This window comes from Grammomys surdaster, unplaced genomic scaffold (assembly GCF_004785775.1).
Source record: "Grammomys surdaster isolate TR1022 unplaced genomic scaffold, NIH_TR_1.0 125504, whole genome shotgun sequence".
Lineage (NCBI taxonomy): Eukaryota > Metazoa > Chordata > Mammalia > Rodentia > Muridae > Grammomys > Grammomys surdaster.
The window spans coordinates 780,533-800,413 of NW_021620360.1; the positions used below are offsets into that span (position 1 = coordinate 780,533).

General features: G+C 46.8%; 1 protein-coding gene and 1 long non-coding RNA gene across 2 annotated transcripts in view; one reads left to right on the forward strand and one right to left on the reverse strand.

The window, feature by feature from the left end:
- The first annotated feature begins 3,540 nt into the window (after positions 1 to 3,540).
- LOC114638098 (H-2 class I histocompatibility antigen, D-37 alpha chain-like) lies at positions 3,541 to 7,175 on the forward strand. Its single transcript, XM_028786463.1, has 9 exons — positions 3,541 to 3,629; positions 4,062 to 4,273; positions 4,451 to 4,720; positions 4,962 to 5,237; positions 5,752 to 6,024; positions 6,153 to 6,269; positions 6,435 to 6,464; positions 6,622 to 6,667; positions 6,808 to 7,175. Exons 2-8 carry the CDS (start codon positions 4,204 to 4,206, stop codon positions 6,624 to 6,626), a joined length of 1,041 nt encoding a protein of 346 aa, XP_028642296.1. The 5' UTR covers positions 3,541 to 3,629; positions 4,062 to 4,203; the 3' UTR covers positions 6,627 to 6,667; positions 6,808 to 7,175.
- A 1,854-nt stretch (positions 7,176 to 9,029) lies between these two features.
- Positions 9,030 to 19,881, reverse strand: part of LOC114638102 — a 29,982-nt gene continuing 19,130 nt past the window's right edge. Inside the window, exons 2-3 of the long non-coding RNA XR_003713823.1 lie at positions 18,257 to 18,390; positions 9,030 to 9,510 (exon numbers count right to left, since the gene is read on the reverse strand). This is a non-coding gene — a long non-coding RNA (uncharacterized LOC114638102). The remainder of the gene's footprint in view (positions 9,511 to 18,256; positions 18,391 to 19,881) is intronic.

The following is a 19,881-nucleotide window of genomic DNA, read 5'->3' on the forward strand; positions in this document are numbered from 1 at the left end:
AGATAGATAGATAGATAGATAGATAGATAGATAGATAGATAGATAGATAGATGATAGATGGATAGATAGATAGATACATACATACATACATACATACATACCTAGATAGACAGATATATACATACATACATACATACATGCATACACAGACAGACAGACAGACAAACAGACAGACAGACAGATAGAATTAGCATTTCTTAATAAAATAAAGCAATAGAATAAAAGATTAACAATTCACGACACAACCATGAACTTTGAACAGAGAAATCCCAACACTCTGCAGAGCCAGGCAAGACAACTGTTTCTCAGGGTGGCCACCAGGTGGCAGTTTGCTCCTCACTGAAAAGGCTTTCATGGTGACAATTAGTTACACATACTGACAAAACAAATCCTTCCTGTTTTAGGGAGTCCTTGAAGGCTGGAGGGTGAGCTCTGGGCCTCAACCACTTTCTGTGAATTCTCTTTCTGATTTCTACAGAGTGTGGTTCTCGGGATCACATCCTAGGACGCAACAACAGATGCATGCCCTAAAAGCTGCCTTAGGGTTCATCTCCACCAACCAGGAGAGTGAGGCATTCCAGAGCTGAGTCCCACCACAGGGCTGGCTCTAGTCAGTTTGTGGTTGTGAACCATGTCCTGCTGCAGGAACCTCTGGTCTGGGCTGCTTAATGCAGACCAAACAAATGATTAGCAGTGTTTATCTGCTACCCTATTGGCACCATACACTTGCAGGTTCTCCAATATGGAGAATAAGTGGGTCTTTATACTATAGAAGATAAAATTGCTCCTATCCTCCCACAGTGTCCCTGTCACACTCAATCAGGTCCTCAGGATGTAAATGTAGACAGTCCCAGGGGGATCCCTTTCACTTTCTGTGTTCCACCATTGTCAGGAGTCATAATGGACAAGCTAATAATTAGCAGCTGATCATCCTGAAATGGCTTGCCTTGGATTATTATATAATCTGTGACAGGTGCGACCTTTTTCAGCAAGGCTGTAAGGGACTCATTTTTAGGAAAGATTCCTGCTATTAACATGCTTTTCCTATCATTATTATTATTATTAATTATTATTAAACAAACATAACAATCACTAAGCAGTAGCACACCCCTTTGGAGCAGATCTCTGCAGATCCATGAAGATGTACTGTCTTGTGGTGATGCTATATAGACAAACAGATGCCTTCTTAAGTCTTAATGATGATTCTGTAAGAGTTCCTAAAATTATATCAATGATTATTAAGCTCTTTTATAGTGGGACTGCTATTAGGTCCCTTTCTGATAGTCAAAACTGCAAAGAGATCTCTGCCAGTCTCCCAAGTGTCATCAGTTAATTGCTCTTAGATTGTAACCAGACTTTTTCCTAATCAGAGCACATTCCAAGAAGTTGTAAAACAATTAACCTAAGGTCATAAAAAGGGAACTAATGATTTATTCTAGGTGCTAGGACAGAAAATAAAATATTGCCTGGGCTTATCTATACAAAACTTCGATAATAACTTATAGTTTTAAACCTTCAGTGAACCTGTGGAGCTAGACAGGTGATGGATGTTTAGCCAGATAATTACTCCTAGTGGATATGCATGTAAACATTCTCTGTTGTAAACTTCTATTTCAATTTATGATTTGATTTTTGGTGTGAACTTGTGACGAACTTTGTAACATGTGATCAGGTATTCTGAAAGATGTATAAGTACTGAAGACAAAGAGAGGGTTGTTCGTCCCTTCCCTTCCTTTTCCCCTGTCTAGAATTTTTTCCCTTAGAATTTTTCCCTTATTAGAATTTTTTGCTTTTTCCCACTTAGGACCTTTCTGTTTTCCCCCTTAGATAGCTTTCATAGGAAACTTTTTACACTTAGGAATAAAATTTATAATAACTTCTCTACCTGTCTTTTCTTCCTGTGACCTCAGACTAGCAGGCATAAGTTAGAGCCCAGCTGTCCTACTGAGATAGAACAAAGGCCACACTGCCTAATCCGCCTCTGTTAGGCTACAGGTGTAACTCACCCAAACCTGCAGTCTTTTACCCTCAGAAGTTTTTAGGACTTTTTAGAACTTATCATCAGCATTTCAGTATAGGTCAGAGAGCCAGAAAGCCCTGAGATGCTCAGACTTTAAAGCTGTCACTAGAATACCACTCTGTGCCCCTGCCACTACCCTCTTCTGGCCGGGAGACTCTTGACACACCATTTGTAAGAGTTGCTACTGAACCTTAGACCCTTCATAAACTTGCCACCATCAACGGTTAGGGTCTTGTGTCCTGGCACTGCTGCTCTGCTCGGATCCAGCCCTGTGTTTCCTAGCTCCCCTAACTGGGTCCTGAATGTCTCTCCAAGGCACCTGCTTCAGTGAGCTTTAAGAGCCCTTGTATTTGGTTACCAGGGAGACACAAACCACCCAGGTTTCCGGTGCCTCCCACATCCACTGCAGCTAACACACATTAGTGCATTCTGCAGTGTGACCAGAGCCACATGCAGTTCTTATGGCCCTTGTTGGATCAGATTTGCACAGGAGCTGTAAACAATCCAGTTTGGGCCACTGAGGTGTGCGTCAAATGCTGCCTCCCTCACCCCAACTCTCCCATCAGGGACCTGCCTTCTTCAGTCTTGCAGTGAAGCCGAGAAGTCATGAGTGCCAAGTTCACACAGAGCACTGAACCTCAGGTATACAGCACTTGCCCATCATTTGTGAGGTCCTTGATTTGTCCCCAGCTAGAAAAAGGGGACACACAAATGACATGCGAGCCTTCTTGGCTATGGGCATGGTTTATTTCAAACATCTCAAAATTGAGTAAGAACTTATCAGGTCAAAGATTTTTTTTTAAAGATTCATTTATTTTTTATGTATACAGTGTTCTGCTTCCATGTATGCCTGCAGGCCAGAAGAGGGTTTGTCTTCAGAAATGGGGCCCTGCTGTCAATTTCTGGAGAGGCAACAGCCTGGATTCTTTGAGGATTTTCCTAAGACCCTTTTGGTCAATAATTCAATTGGATGTAACCCAGTTCTGGTACTTGAAGCTTCATTTGGTGGCAAGAACTGGCCAGTTGGGGCTCCGTCTCCCTCATTATTTAAAGACTTCATAGTTTAGGAAGTTCCCACTACATTAGGTTTCCCTTCTGCCCCTCAATTCTAGCTGTCTCTCCCCACACTCTGTTCCTCAATCTCTTCTCCCCTCTCCTCCCACCTAATCATCCTGCCCTTCCCCCCCCACCTGATCATCCTGCCCTCCCCCCAACCTGATCATCTTGCTCCTGTGCAACCCCCTCCCCGGCTCCAGTCCAGTCTATCCTACTTTCCCTTCCTGGGAGATCCTCGTGTCCCTCCCTCTATGCCTGACCTCTCTGGGTCTAAAGACTGTAGCTTGGCTACCATTTATTTAATGGCTAATGTCCACATATAAGTGAATATATACCGTATTTACCTTTCTGATGATCCGGTGATTTTAGCATATTGAGATAGAAGCGTTCCATGGTGGAGTTACATTATAACCAACCATCTAATAACTACCATTTGTAAAGTTACAGTGTTGTATGTTTACACAGAACTGAGTACTAAACAGAATCCTTCTGTGGACTGGAGAGATGGCTCAGGGGTTAAGAGAGCATACCTACATCATGCAAAGAACCTGAGGTCAGTTCCCAGCAATCATGAGGCAGCTCACAGCCACTGAAACTCCAGCTCCAGGGAATCTGACCCGCTGTTTGGTCCTCCTCAGGCCCTGCACTCATCTATCCACACACAGACACGCATGCAAACATAATTTATAGAATAACTACAACTTGATATGCCAGGGCTGGCTGATACCCACTGGGAAGCCCTCCTTTTTTGAAGAGAAATGGGGGAGTGGGTGGGGTAGGGGAAGGACTGGGAAAAGAGGAGGAAGGGGAAACTGTGGTCAGGATGTAAAGCTGATTAATTAACTAATTAATTAAGCCGAAGCTTACACAGACTCTGCAACAAGACTTGGAGAAACAGTGTGCCCAAGAACTTTAAGTGCCAGAGAAGACAGTTCGGTTAAAGCAGGTCATACACATGGCTCCTACTGCTTTCTCTTTCATAAAGAAACAAATGATGCAGTCTCAACTCTCATTCCTGTTGGACGCCTAGTTTCTAAAGAAGCCAATCAGAGACGCACAGGTTCTAAAGTACCCAGTCAACAGAAACACAATCCACATTCAGGCTCTTCACAGACCCAGGGGTGAGAATGTTGCTATTACTATATTCAACCTACTTGCTCCTGCTGCTGGTCAGCGCCAGGAAACTGACTCAGACAGGTAAGAGGGGGGAGGGGTCCCGAGCGAAAAAGACTCTGCGAGGAATAGTGGAGGGAGGGTGGTGGTGGCAGGGGTGCAGCACTCCAAGTTCCGCCGCCCTGTCCTAGTTCCTTCCCTGCCTTCACCTGGGACCCTGAGCCTGGAGGAGGTCGGGATCTCACCGTGCGCCGCCCCCAGGCTCACACTCGCTGCGGTATTTCCACACCGCCGTGTCCCGGCCCGGCCTCGGGGAGCCCCGGTTCATAGTCGTCGGCTACGTGGACGATACGCAGTTCGTGCGCTACGACAGCGATGCAGAGAATCCGAGGATGGAGCCGCGCGCGCCGTGGGTGGAGCAGGAGGGGCCGGAGTATTGGGAGGAGGAGACACAGAAAGCCAGGAACATGGGGAGGAACTTCAAAGAGAACCTGAGGACCCTGCGCCGCTACTACAACCAGAGTGACAACGGTGAGTGACTGTGGTCGGGATCACAGACACCATCCCTCCATGTCCCCTGAGACGGGCCTGGGTCATCTTCATCCGCTGGGTCGAAGTTTCATCCAAACACCTTCCCAAAACCTCAGACAAGAAAGCCCTGGCAGAGTTCTGCTCAGGTTTCAGTTGCACTTTTGTTTTTGAAAGTTCTGGGATAGCCACTGACAGCGGGCAAGGTGGACGTAGGGGGAGCTGATCAGCGTATCCCTTCCAGAGCCTCACACGCTGCAGTGGATGTATGGTTGCTACATGGGGCCCGATGGGCGCCTGCTCCGCGGGTATTGTCAGGAGGCCTACGATGGCCGCGATTACATCGCCCTGAACGAGGACCTGCGCTCCTGGACCGCGACTGACTTGGTCTCACAGATCTCTAAGCGCAAATCAGAGGAGATTGGTGAGGCCCACCACCAGAGGGCATACCTGCAAGGTTCTTGTGTGAGGTGGCTCCGGATATACCTGGAGCTGGGAAAGGAGAAGCTGCTGCGCTCAGGTACCCTGGAGACCTCTCAGTTTTCCTATGGGGTTTGGGGGAAAGGCTTGGGGTATATAGAACTCAGGGGCAGAATGCTGTCCAACAGGCGCAGCGCTTAAGAGGAGGGAGACTCCCAAGGCTGCTTTTCCCCTGTAGGGAGACTAATCCTTAACACAAGCAGATCAGCCTTGACTATGGCCCTGAACCCATGGGGAGCTTTTTCTCAGGCCTCCCTCTAAGCCCTACTCAGGGTCTCTAGAGTCAGACTCCAGCTTTTCTCAGTCAGATGGGGACCAGAAGCCCTTCCCCCGAGTCTGCAGAGACCTGGAGCCTCCTGCCCCATATTGTCACACTCATATCCCAAAGAGTCCCAAAGAACTGACCTCCCAGTGCACGTGCAATAGCTGGGGTGTAGATCATGGACACCCTAATCACACCCCAGTTCTCCTCTACATCCCAGGATGGTCCCATGAACACTGCTGAATCCCCAGAAGAAAGCAAGATGCTTCATCCTTTCAACTCTCTCCCTCAGACCCCCCAAAGACACATGTGACCCATCATCCCAGACCCGAAGGTGATGTCACCCTGAGGTGCTGGGCTTTGGGCTTCTACCCTGCTGACATCACCCTGACCTGGCAGTTGAATGGGGAGGACCTGAGCCAGGACATGGAGTTTGTGGAGACCAGGCCTTCGGGGGATGGAACCTTCCAGAAGTGGGCATCTGTGGTGGTGCCTCTTGGGAAGGAGAATTACACATGCCATGTGGAACATGAGGGGCTGTCTGAGCCTCTCATCCTGAGATGGGGTAAGGAGGGTGTTGGTGCAGAGCTGGGGGTCAGGGAAAGTTGAAACCTTCTGCAGACCCTGAGCTGGTCAGGGCTGAGAGCTGTGGTCATGACCCTCACCTTCATTTCCTGTCCCTGTCCTTCCCAGAGCCTCCTCCCTCCACTGACTCTAACATGGTGATCACTGCTGTTCTGGTTGTCCTTGGAGCTGTGACCATCATCGGAGCTGTGGAGGCTTTTGTGGTGAAGAAGAGGAGAAACACAGGTAGGAAAGGGCAGTGTCTGAGTTTTTTCTCGGCCTCTTTGAAGTGTGCTCAACTTATTAATGGGAAACAGATCCACACCCCGAATTGCCTAGTCTCTGCTGTCAGTTCTGGTCACTTCCCAGGGCTGGTGTTTCCCGGGTCTCTCACAGCTTTTCTTCTCACAGGTGAAGAAGGAAGCTATGCTCATGTTTCAGGTAAGTGTGAGTGTTGGGAGGAGGGACAGGGGGCACCCTTGTCCCTGAGGCCCTTGGGATGGAGCTGGAGCTCACAGGGAGTTCAGCCGGCCCATAATTCTCTCTTCCCTCGTCCTCTCTGTCTCCTGAGTATGTCTTGTTATTTCTTCTACTGCAGGCTGAAAGGCTTACCATATCTGACTGGCCTCAGAAGGCATGTAAAGGTACAAAAATCCCTGGGGGCCTGGGATTGGACCTGAGGCAAAGGGGAGAACACTGGGTCCCAGGGCCTTCCAAATTTAGTCATTTGAATGACTGGGCATCTTTATATTGACTGTTCATGAATCTTGTTCTATTGCTTCAGACAGTTGCCTCGTGGGGCTGAGTGACAAGTTCTAACTCTCTGAGGATGTTGCTTTCCCCTGTGAGGACATTTGAAGAACTGACAAGCCCAGCCCTTCCTTGCCTATCTGGACACCTGATTTTATAACAGAAAATTATAATCTGATTCTTGGCTGGTTTCCTGCTGTTTTTATCTGTTCTGAATGAATATGCAGTTTTCAGCAAGGTAATGCAACATGGTTGTGCAGTGGTAGTGACACTGGGCAGATGTTTGTAAGCTGGGTGTGTGGTGTGCTTTTGTTATTGTAGGAAGAACATGCTGTGAGCCCACCATCCATCCTATGGTCATCGTTTTAAAACAAAATAAAAATGGCTGGAGAGATGGCTCAATGGTTAAGAGCACTGCTTTTCCAGAGGTCCTGAGTTCAATTCCCAGCACCAATATTGCAGCTCACTGTTACACAAACGGTCCATGTCTCACACAGACACGAATGCAGATAAAGCACCAACACACATAAAATTAAATCTTTTTAAAAAATAAGAGGTCTGCGGACTGGACAAATGATATTTGTCTTTGTAAATGTTCTGATGGTAGCTGTGAACTACTCACAGCCTCACAGCAGTTTCTGTTGTTTGGTGTTAAACATCTGTCTTGGTTATTTTTCTCCTTGCTGTGATAAGACACCATGACCAAGGCAACGTATAGAAGAGTTCGTTGGGGGCTTAGAGTCCATGGCAGGGAACATGGCAGCAGTCTGTCAGGCACGGTGCTGGAGCAGTAGCTGGCCACTTGTATCTTGATCCACAACCAGGAGACAGAGAATGATGAATAAAAATGGCGCAGTAGGGGTTGGAGAGATGGCTCAGCGGTTAAGAGCACTGACTACTCTTCCAGAGATCCTGAGTTCAATTCCCAGCAATCACATGGTGGCTCACAACCATCTGTAATGGGATCTGATGCCCTCCTCCAGTGTGACTGAAGACAGCTACAGTGTACTCATATAAATAAAATAAATCTTTAAAAAAAATGACTCAGCAGACAACAAAGAAGTAATTTCAGACAAGAATCTAAATTTTAGGCTAGAACAAAGAAGTAGGCTTCAGACATGAAAATGTCTTTGAGCTAGGACAGGGAAATAGGCCCAGATACTTTGTTCATCCTGATAAACCTTTAGAAACAGTGATCACGGGAGTGTTCACAGAATTGAGTTTAATGCCTTGCTTTTTCTTTGACTATTTGTGTTTACTGTCTTGCTTGTTCCTTGACTATTTGCATCTATTGTATTGCTAGTTCCTCAACCTAGAACTGACCTTAATACATGCATGTAATCAAAATGGTATAAAAGCATAAAGGAAGAGGGGGTATAGGATAGGGGTTCTAGGGAGGGGAAATGAGAAGAGGGGATGACATCTGTATTGTTAATAAATAAAATATCCAATAAAAAAAAGGCTCAGCAGGCTTTTTAAACCTTAAAGCCCACCCCCAGTGATATGCCTCTTCCAACATGGCTGCTTCTCCTCACCTTCTAAAAAAGAATTCCACCAACTGTGACACTTGTGAGGAGTAACAATTCAACCTGGGGCCCGCCAGTCACACACGGGTGTAGTGTGGCAACACGAGAGTGAGCTCCACCTCACCTCCCTCCAGCCCTCAGATCTCCGCACTCCTCAAGGTTTCTGTCATTTCTCTCTTGGCGCCCCAGCCTGTGTGAATCCAGCTATGTATTTCTTAGTCCTCTAACTGGGCCTTGAAGGTTCTTCCTGTACCTCCCTCCTTCAGAGGGCTTGCATACTTGGTTAGCATGGCGGTTCAAACCAGTCAGATCCACAGTGATTCTGGTCCATGTGAGCTATGCCCACCAGTGCATCACTGCTGTAAACAAAGGCCCGTGCAATTGATTTAGTTTATGTATTTGTACACACTGTAGCTGTCTTCAGACACAACAGAAGAGCGCATTACATCCCATTACAGATGGTTGTGAGCCACTATGTAGGTGCTGGGAATTGAACTCAGGACCTCTGGAAGCAGTCAGTGAATGCTCTTAACCACTAAGACATCTCTCCAGCCCCAATTTTTGGTCTTTTCAGATAGAGTTTCACTATGTAGCTTTGGCTGGCTAGGAGCTCACTGTGTAGACCAGGCTGGCCTCAAACTCGGAGAGATCTGCCTGCCTCAGCCTCTTGAGTGCTGGGGATAAAATGAGTGAGCCACCATGCCTGGTGCTATGGCAATTCTTTCAGCCCTTGTTGGATCAGCATCTCCCAGGTAAACACAGTCCAGTCTGGACCGTGGGATTGTACATAAAGTGCTACCTCCCTCATTCCCGATTCCCAGCAGAGACTTGCCTTCGTCTGCAGTTTCCCATGGGACAGGAAAGTATCATGGATATGGAATATAAACTAATCCATCAGATCAAGGCTTCTAAAACTTTCTACTTATGACTTCTTTCCTGCCAAGATATCTTCACATGGCCTTAGGCTTTGGGGAGTATAAAGCAGATATACAAATCAAACACAGATAATAAAACAATTTATTTCAAAACAAATTATTTGTGCTGTGGTGGTGGCACATACCTTTAATCCGAGCACTTGTGGGACAGAGGCAGATGGATCTCTGAGTTCGAGGACAGCCTGGTCTCCAGTGTGAGTTCCAGGACACCCAAGGCAACATAGCCTGGTCTCCAGTGTGAGTTCCATGACAGCCAGGGCAGCACGGAGAAACTGTCTTGAAAAACAAACCAAACAAACAAACAAAAAGTATTATTTGATATACATATATAATTTTTCACAAGTTATTACATTAAAGCAAATTTCTATATGGAATGCTCATTTTAAAGAAATTTAAACTTAGTCAGATGTGGTGTTGCATGCCTGCAATCCCAGCGCTTGAGAAGTAGAGACATAAGGATCAGAGGTTCAAACTCATCCTTATTTACAAAGTGGGTTCAAGGCCAGCCTCAGCTACTGAGCTACATGAGAAACTCTCTAAAAACAGACATGGGAGGAGTGGGGGATGATTAAATGTTGGCCAAGTATTTGATCCTGAAGGAACATCTTTGATGTTTTTCATAGTTACTGATAATTTGATTTTATAGTCATCAGTACTGAGAATGATACTTTGTATAAATGCATGGGACAAAATGACAGAAGTATATGTAAGGCCATTCAAAAAACAGGCCCTAATCCCAAGCCCAAAGTCACTTAACAACTTTGTTAACAAAATGAACAACTATGTTCATTTTTTCACTTGTTGTTTTTGTTTTGGTGTCTATTTTTTGAAACAGAGTCTCTCATGTACCCCAGGCTGGCCTCACATTTGCTCGGTAGCTAAGGATGTGCCATAATGCAAGCTTTACGCAGTGCTGATCACAAAATTCAGGGCTTCATGTGTTCTAATCGACTAAATCCCCAGCTGGAGCAGTTTGTTTTTGTCAGACTTAAGTCAGCAACTCAAATACCAAGTTTCAAAAGATTTTTACTATTTTGTGGGAGTGCTTGCTTGCATGTGTATCTGTGTACCATGTGTGTGTTCGGTGTCACGGGAGGCCAGAAGAAGCATCAGATCCCAGGACCTGGAGTTACAGCTGTGAGCCAGCATGTGAGTGATGGAGCTGAACCCACGCCCTCTCCAAGAGCAGTAGGTGCTCTGAATTGCTGAGTTATCCTTCCTTTAAAATCACCCTAACATAATGTAATCCAACATGCTTACACACTGAGGACAATACTGTATTTTCTGCAATTAGAACCCTATCTCCATGAGAGTACAAAACTCCGTGTACAGTAATACACTGCAATTCCTAAAGTGCGGTGGCTTCAAATCTGAGCTGAGGAACTCTGGGCATTGTTCCTTGGTATGTAGCGTGGGGTGGTGTTCAGAACCAAGGTTGCATTGGAGTCATGTGACATGAGGCAGAGTCATGTGACAAAGCCAGAGTGTGCACTGATGGGAACAGCTTAACCACCACACTTTTTGATTCCTAATTACTCTTTGATTACTGTGCACTCTAAGACCTTGCCTCGTCTATGGCCTACCACATTAGCTATGCAGATTCAAGATCCACTATCTAAGAGGTCTCATAGGATGGATTTTCCCTCATGTTGCTGCAAATCACCCTAGCAATGTGTTCTACTTTCCTTTTCTATTGCTGAGATAAAACACACCTCAGCCCAAAGACAAAGTAGGGATGGGAAAGTCTATCTGGCTTACAGTTCCAGGTTACAGTCAGTCCATCACGGAGGGAAGCCACGGTGGTGGAGCCTGAGACAGTCAAGAGAAATGAATGTGTCCACGCTGCCTGCTTGTCATTCCACACAAATGACAAAGGAGCTCACTTCAGACCCAGAGCAGTTCGGCAGGGCAAGGACCATGAAAGATGCTTGCTGACTGGCAGGCATGGCTCATGCCCAGCTACCTTTCTTATACAGCCTGGGACCTCCTGCCTAGGGGCGTGGTGCTGCCTAAGATAGCACCATCAATCAAGAAAACTCCCCATCAATCAAGAAAATTCCCCATGAATCAAGAAAATCCCCCAGAGACGTGCCCGCTGGTCAAACTGATGCAGGTAACTCCTCAGTTGAGATTCTGTTCCCCCCGAAGTTCTGGGTTGTGTCAAACTGGCATTTAAAGTTCACCACAACACAGTGAAGGGATGCGTGGGGTGACCTCCCCCGCAGCACCCACGACCACTCTCACATCCTGTAGACACGCCACCGGGGTTGCCCATAAGCCTGAATAAAAGTTTCCCCATAATTTTAATAGATCAGAAGGGGATACTTAGGGATACCAAAATTCCTTGTATGGGGCTGTTGCTAATGCTGAATTATAGATATTTTTTCTTCTTTAAGGGTCAAACTTTTAAAACATCTACGCTTCGTATCCCTGACCTCCCACTATCTGTATCTGTCTTCCCAAGGTGTCCATGGTTTTGGATCCCAGGATAAGCTCTCTAGCCCTGTGTGGACTTGAACTCTGTGGGGTTTTTCTACCCTACCAGCTGTACAATATGCAAGCTAGCATCTTTATCTTCCCTTCATATTTATGCTTTATCTGATGATGGATCGGATACTGCTGTTCTTAAAGTTCCTTCCTGTTAGCTTCCCCCCTTGGGCAACAGTCTGTACTCAGCAGAATATCCCACTGCTGATGGGGACACTGCACTTCCCTGCCATCTTCCCAAGCATGCTACTTCCAGGGACTACAAGCTCTCCGGTCCACTCAGAACTTCGAGTGCCGTGATAGCTCTCTCAATGAGGAACGACCTAGAATTACACAAGAAGAATCTCAATGAGGAACAGTCTACATTGGATTGGACGGTGGACATGTCAGTGGGAGGCTGTCTTACTATGCCCTCAGCAGTCCTCCATTCTATGGGTGGAAAGACAGTTGAGCGAGCAAACGAGCCTATATGTATGCACGCATTCTCTCTGCTTCTCACTGTGTGGCGTGGCTGGCTATTCTAAATCCCTGCTTCCTTGGCTTCCTGATATCTCTAACCTGGAATTATAAACTGAATAGAGTCCTCCCTCCCCCAGGCTTCTTCCTACCAGGACAGTTTATAAGAAACAGAAACTGAACTCAGGGTAATCTCCTCTCACACAGCACACCACGTTCTAATTCCAAGTTTGGACAGTAAAACGACTCAGAAAAGGTCAGCCTATGAGTAATGAGTAACTCAAGGCAGTGTGTGAATCATTGGATATGACCTTAGGTGGCTGCATCCCCCAAGTCCCACTACCCCTGGCTTACGGTTCTCTTTTATATGCACTAAGGGTTCTTAGGTATCTGTCAGTGGCAGCAAGCAGGGGAGGAGTGGTAGCTAATGGACTCTAGGAGGGCAGCTATCTATAGCTATCTCCCTGAGATATAGTTATCTCAGTTATATTTTCCAACAGGAAAATGTCAACAGTCCCCTCAATACAGTTCTGCTTATGTCCTTGCTTGGCCACAAGCTGGGGTCTCTGCTCAAGTCACCATGGCAGCTCCCGTCCCAAGTTCTCTCAAATTCACCTCTTAAAACCTTCTGTAAATCTTACATCTGTGCATACTTTGTTTACATGTATGTCTGTGCATCCCTTACATGCATGATGCTCTCAGAGGCCAGAAGAGGTCGTTATAGCCCCTGGAAATGGAGCTACAGATAGTTGTAAGCCTCCATGCAGGTGCTGGGAATAGAACTCAGGTCCTCTAGAAAAGCAGCCAGTGTTCTTAAACCACCGAGTCACCCCTCCAGCTCCTCACACTGGCTTCTTAATATTATTGCACAGTTATCACTTTATTTCCTCCATTCCCTTCTAATGTGGACAGAGACAGCCCTGGCTTTGGGAACTCACTTGGGAAACCATTATACATAAACGTTTGGAGAGCCTGCAGTTCCATGCAGTCACCCCTAAGTAGCCGCCAAATGGCAAAGGAAGAGCAGTGGGGATTTCTGTAGAAGCCTGGTTGGAAAGCTGATGTGCAAGACGGATCTTGGTAAAAGAAACAATGACTCCTTTGTCCCTTTGTTACTGAAGAGCATGTGCCTTCCTCCTCCTACTTTCCTCTCCCCAGGGGACCTGTGTGGAGGTCTTGTCTGTCCTGTCCCCACTCCAAAATCAACGTCAAGATAATTCATCTTTGGCACACGCATGACAAAGGAGGTGAGAGAGCTTGAGTTTAGACGCTCATTAGCCTGGGAGGACTGAAGACAGACTGCACAGGAGAAAAATGAAACAATGTGTCAAACTAATGCTTTACCCAGCACTTGCTGGGCCGTGCCTCCCACCCTCACTAGAGTTTTAGGCAAAGGTTCAAGGGAGTAATGTGAGGAGCCTCTGGGACCTTGCAGCCAGCTGTCATCCACAGCTTGACTCTTTGAGAATGCAAGAAGACAGTAAAATAAGGTCTTGAGATAGGGCACTGTTATGTAAGAGGAGATCTGGGCTGGTGAGGATGCCCCGCCCCCAGACACCCCCCCACCCTCAGCCTTCTCAAGTTTCACTTTCCAATTCTCAGGCTTAGGTTTCTTTTTCCCCACAAGCTGACAGGAAATTAACTGCCCATATCTCATCAGACCGTTAGCCTTGGTAGTAATTCCCTTTCCCTATTGAGACGTTTTGCCAGCTCAAGGTTTATTTGGGGGGGGGGAGTAGAGGTAGCGGGGGTAGGAGCATCACGGTTTTGTTTTGTTTTTTTTAAAGCGTTTGTTTTGTGTGTATGTCTGTGCAGGTGCATGCATAGCATAAATGAGTGCAGAGGTCAGAGGACAACGTTAGGGAGCTGGTTCTCTCCTTCCACGTGTGGTCCTGGGGATGAATGTGAGGATGAGGTCATCAGGCGTGGTGGTGAGAGTTCTTCCCCATGGAAAGAACCATCTCAGGGCCCCTCCTGTACAAGTTTTAGACATCTTCCCCCCCCACCAGCCCATCCTCAGCCCCTTTAAAGGAGTGGGAAACATCACCGATCACAGGTTTTAAAGGGTTTAATAATGTCCTTAACCCTTTAGCTCCTGTCCAATTATTCAATACTCTTTTGTAATACCAGTTAGACCCAGCAGTGTCCAACAGCAAAATTTCATGCTCCACAGTGTTCCGAACTGGTACCTACCCACACAGCCCGGGGGCTGTGAACGCACTAGCAGAAGCAGCTTGTGCTGTAGTTCTGTAGGTAAAGGGTTGACTTTGAAGCCCAACAGTGACCTGAGTTTACTGCCTCATGGCAAGCTGAAGGCTGCAGCTGCTGACTCCCCGGCACTCCAAAGGGCCTGGTGGGATTGGATGGAGGCTAAGACAGACCCTACCTATCTCCTCTCTGCCAAGGAAGTCAGGAAGGGCCCACAGCCAAAAGGCCTCTTCAAACTCTTCTTTGAAGACCTGGAACTCCACCATGTAAAGATGGAAGTGTCCTCAGACCTCTCCATACATGCTATGACACACATGTCACACAACCCCATTACCAACACAACAGTGACAAAGTCAAAAAAAAAAAAATTAAAAACCTAACCAGTTGCTCTTGCTCTGCAGCAGGATAAGAGAGACCAAAACTAAGTTACAAGAAAGACAGTGATGGCTACTCAAGCAAGGCAAGGCCTTCAATCAAACCCAAAGCCCACTGACATGGCTGGCCAGCTTGATCTGGGGAATCTCGTGTCTACCTCTGGAGTTTAGCCTCTGTAGGCTGACATGCTCATGTAGTGAGAATTTTGGCATTTTGGTTTCCTTAAAAACACAGAACTCTTATACAAATGTGTTTTTGTTTTTAGTCCCAGGTATAGGGACATGGGGCTGCTTTGAGGCATCTGACCATGCCTCCTGCTCTAGCAGGGGTATAACTCTGCCAACTGCAGTTTCTGCAATTGTGTGACACTCGGAATTCTGGGGACTCTTCGGAGGGCAGGTTGGGCTGTTGGTTGCTGTTGGTCTCTGTTTGTTAAGCAGTTGTTCACAAAGAAGAAACATGAAAAAGAAATAGATATCCTGGCTGAGAAGATCAAACTCGCCCCAGGGAGCTCACTGCCCCTAGTCAGCAGGAAGTGGTCAGCAGGAAGTGGTCTAATAATATTGTCACCCCTTTGCAACCCATGACTTTATTCGGGGATCTCTTTCCTTTCCTCTCCTTTTCCCCCTCCTATCTAGTGTTTGGGGGTTAAAAGGGACAAAGAGAAGGGATGTTGAAGGTGAAAGAAAGAAGAACCCCAGCTCCAGCTCTCATGCTCACATGGCAAACACAAAGCCATCTCCCTAGCCCCTTGGTTGGGTTTTTTTTTTTAATACAAAAATATATCTAGGGCTGGAGAGATTGCTCAGTGGTTAAGAGCACTGATTGCTCTTCCAGAGGTACTGAGTTCAATTCCCAGCACCCACATGGTGGCTCACAACCATCTGTAATGGGATCTGATGCCCTCTTCTGGTGTGAGAGAAGACAGCTACTTATATACATAAATAAATATTTTTTTAAAAAAATTAAGTATTTAGAGTGCTCAGTTTGATCTATCTAAAGTCTCTAAACAAAACAAAGTCCTACAATCACAGAGGAAAGAAAAAAATGTTTGGTAAAAAATGTGTTCAGAATAAAATTTGAAATTTTTAGTTAAATAAATTTTAGACAGGGAACCTATAGCTCAGTGGGTGAGCCGTCTTGTCAGCCACTGAAAGCTCTTTGTCAAGTATTACGCTCCTAAACTCCGCAAACCATGCTGAAACAACCTTATTTTTTTTCTATGTATTTCTAGTATTTTATTATAACAAAAAGCTGACTGATAAGACTTTAATATCTAGTGATCTGCTGTGTTTCCATGGTCAACTCTAAGCATCTTGTATAATAAAACACGTAGCGTTTGTCTTTCTGTGCCTGGGTTATCAGATATCCTGACTTCGAAGATCAAACTGCCCCAGTGAGCTCGACGCCTCCAGTCAGCAGGAAGTAGTCTCACGATGACGCCGTCCCCTTTCCAACCCGAGTTTATTCATTTAACATAAAGTTCCATCCAGTCTGTCAGGAATTGAAACATTCCTTTCCATGGCAGAATGCTACTTTTTATGTATGTGCGTGGGGAGTGGATTACGTGCATGTGGGCATGACACGTGTGCACACGTACAGGTGGGCATGACATGGTCTGTCTTCTTAAATGACTCTATACCTCATTTTCTGAGGCAGTGTCTTTCATTGAACCTGGAGCTCCTTAATTCAGATTCTCTGGCTAGCCGGCAAGCTCCGGCAAGCTCCGGCAAGCTCCGGCAAGCTCCGGCAAGCTCCGGCAAGCTCTGGCAAGCTCCGGCAAGCTCCGGCAAGCTCCGGCCAAGCTCCGGCCAAGCTCCAGCCAAGTTCCTGCAAGCTCCGGCAAGCTCTGGCGCTCCCCAAGCTCTGGCGCTCCCCCTATGTCTACCTGTGCGCTCACCTTGCAGCGCTGGAGATGTGGACTCAGGTCTCCATGCTTGCATGGCAGGCACCTCAGTCCTGAGCCGCCTCTTGGGACCTACCCTGTCCCTTGACAGGAACTGGGCCGGAGAGTAGTTATATCTGGTTTGGGGAACATCCATGTTGCTTCCCATGATAGCTACAGTCATTTACATTCTTATTTCCCCACATTGTCCCCGGTAGGTTATTTCCGTTATTGCTATTGCTACTTAGCATTCTGACTGAGCTGGGTCACTGTGGTGTGAGTGCATTTCTCTGAGAGTGAGTCCTGACTGTTACTCTTCATTCTTTTGTCCCATTTTACAGAATGTCAGATCCTTTGACCATTTTTCCTTTATCTTGCATTTTATTATTTTTTTTATTTTTTATTTTTATTTTTTTTTTTTGGTTTTTCGAGACAGGGTTTCTCTGTGTAGCCCTGGCTGTCCTGGAACTCACTCTGTAGACCAGGCTGGCCTCAAACTCAGAAATCCGCCTGCCTCTGCCTCCCAAGTGCTGGGATTAAAGGCGTGCGCCACCACCGCCCGGCGCATTTTATTATTTTTAGAGATATTTATTTTGGTTTTTCAAGACAGGATCTCTCTGTGTAGCCCTGGCTGTCCAGGAACTCACTCTTTACACAAGGCTGGCCTCGAACTCAAGAGCCTGCCTCTGCCTCTCAAGTGCTGCACCACCACTGCCTGGCTTATTTTTAAGCATGTGTTTGCATATGTGTCTGTGTATGTATCTGGACCTTGGGGTGACTGAGGAGTTCAGATGGGTACATTGGGGGCAGGAGTTCCAGGTAGTTATGAATGGCTGGACAGGGTGACTGAGGAGTTCAGATGGGTGCACTGGGAGCAGGAGTTCCAGGTAGTTATGAATGGCTGGACAGGGTGACTGAGGAGTTCAGATGGGTGCACTGGGAGCAGGAGTTACAGGTGGTTATGAATGGCTGGACGGGGTGACTGAGGAGTTCAGATGGGTGCACTGGGAGCAGGAGTTCCAGGTGGTATGAATGGCTGGTCGGGGGTGCTGGGAACCAAACGCCAGTCCTCTGCAAGAGCAGCACGTGCACCAAACTGCTGCACCATCTCTCCAGTCCCACTGCCCCTTTTACTGAGACAAGGTCTCATCTGTCTCCTGCCCTGCTCTGGAACTCACTATGTAGCCCACACTGGCCTAGAACTCATGGCAAACCTCTTGCGTCAGCCTCCTGAGTTCTGGATTAGTTAGGACAGTCCCTGGTCCTGCAGGTCTCAGTGCCTGATTGAGTACCATGTAAGGAAGCTACAGAGACAGGCAGTGACAGGCCTGTTGGAATCGGGATTTCCTGCCATGGGTACCATACAGAGCCTGGTCTTTGACCAGCTGGGACTAACGGGATGACCACCACACACTAGTAACTGCTGCTCTGTCTGACTGCAAAGATTCACAGATGATCAGAGGAAACAAACAGCAAAGACATTTTACCCTGAAGAGAGGATGAAAGAGATGACATGCTGCCTGGAGGGCAGGAAGGAGTTTGTACTTAAAATTTAAAGCAAACTTTAGTCTGTGTGTGCACACACGCACACACACTTGCACCCGTGAGTACCTGTGTGAGTTTATGTGCATCATGAACTGCAGGTGCCTGTAGAAGCTAGCTGAGAGCGATGGATCCCTTGAATCTGGAGTCACATATGGTTGGGAGCCTCCTGATGTGCATGCTGGGATCCGAACCTGGGTCCTCTGCAAGAGCAGGTAAGTGTTAAGCCGTCTCTCCAGCCCCTAATTAAACTTTTTAATTTTTTTTTTCTTAACTCAGCACACAAAGTAACGGATTTAACTGTGGCACCTCATGCACACTTATCATTCCATTCGGTTCTTTTTTACCTTTTCCTTCCATCTTCACTCTCCCTGGTTGTATGTGGTACAGCTTACAGCATAAGGGCAGTGAATGCCCTGCAGGCCAAACGCTAGGCTGGCAGCCAGCAAGCCCCAGTGATTCCCCTCTCTACCGCCCCAGGACTCGAGTCACTGGTGTGGCCCAACCTGGCTGTTTACACGGGTGCTTGAGATTTGAACTCAGATCCTTATGTTTCCACAGGGCACATATTGCTCTTCCTGCAGAGAACCAGACTCAATTTCCAGCATCCACATAAGGTGATTGACAATCATCTCTGACTCCATCTCCACGGTATCCAATGCCACATCCTTGGGTGCCCACCCAAATGTGGCACACACTGACACACACACTGTGGTGGTTTGAATATGTTTGGCCCAGGGAGTGGCACTATTAGGAAGTGTGGTCTTGTTGGAGTAGGTATAGCCTTGTTGGAGGAACGTGTCGCTATGAGGGTGGGCTTTGAGACCCTTCCCCTGGCTGCCTGGAAGACAGTCTTCTGGTTCCCTTTGGAACAAGATGTAGAACTCTCAGCTCCTCCAGCACCATGCCTACCTGGATGCTGCCATGCTTCCTGCCTTGATGATAATGGACTGAACCTATGAACCTGTAAGCCAGCCCCAATTAAATGTTGTCCTTTATAAGAGTTGCCTTGGTCATGGTATCTCTTCACAGAAATGAAAAACGTAAGACTAACACACACACACACACAAATTAAAAATAAAACAATTTGCTGGGCGGTGGTGGCGCATGCCTTTAATCCCAGCACTTGGGAGGCAGAGGCAGGTGGATCTCTGAGTTCGAGAGTTCGAGGCTAGCCTAGTCTACAGAGTGAGTTCCAGGACAGCCAGGGCTGCACAGAGAAACCCTGTCTCAAAAAAAAACAAAAAAAAATTATAATAATAATTCTTTTTTTCTAAAAGAAAATATAAGCCGGGCAGTGGTGGCACACACCTTTAATCCCAGCACTTGGGAGGCAGAGGCAGGCAGATTTCTGAGTTTGAGGCCAGCCTGGTCTACAGAGTGAGTTCCAGAACAGCCAGGGCTACTCAGAGAAACCCTGTCTCGAAAAACAAAACAACAACAAAAAAAGAAAATATAAAATAAAATCGTTTTAAAACAAAAAGTACCTAGTAAGAAGGAGAAAGAAAGCATCCAGCACACTAAGCTAGAACAGTGGATGCCTTGTCTGGGAGCCCTTGATGCTTTAGGTAATCCACTAAAATGAACGCAGGTAAACGAAAATGCAAGTTAGTTAACAACCAAGAAGTATAGAAGTGCAAATGTAGCTTTGACCACCACTTCCCTCCAACATCGGGGCAGGGGGTGTGGCTGGC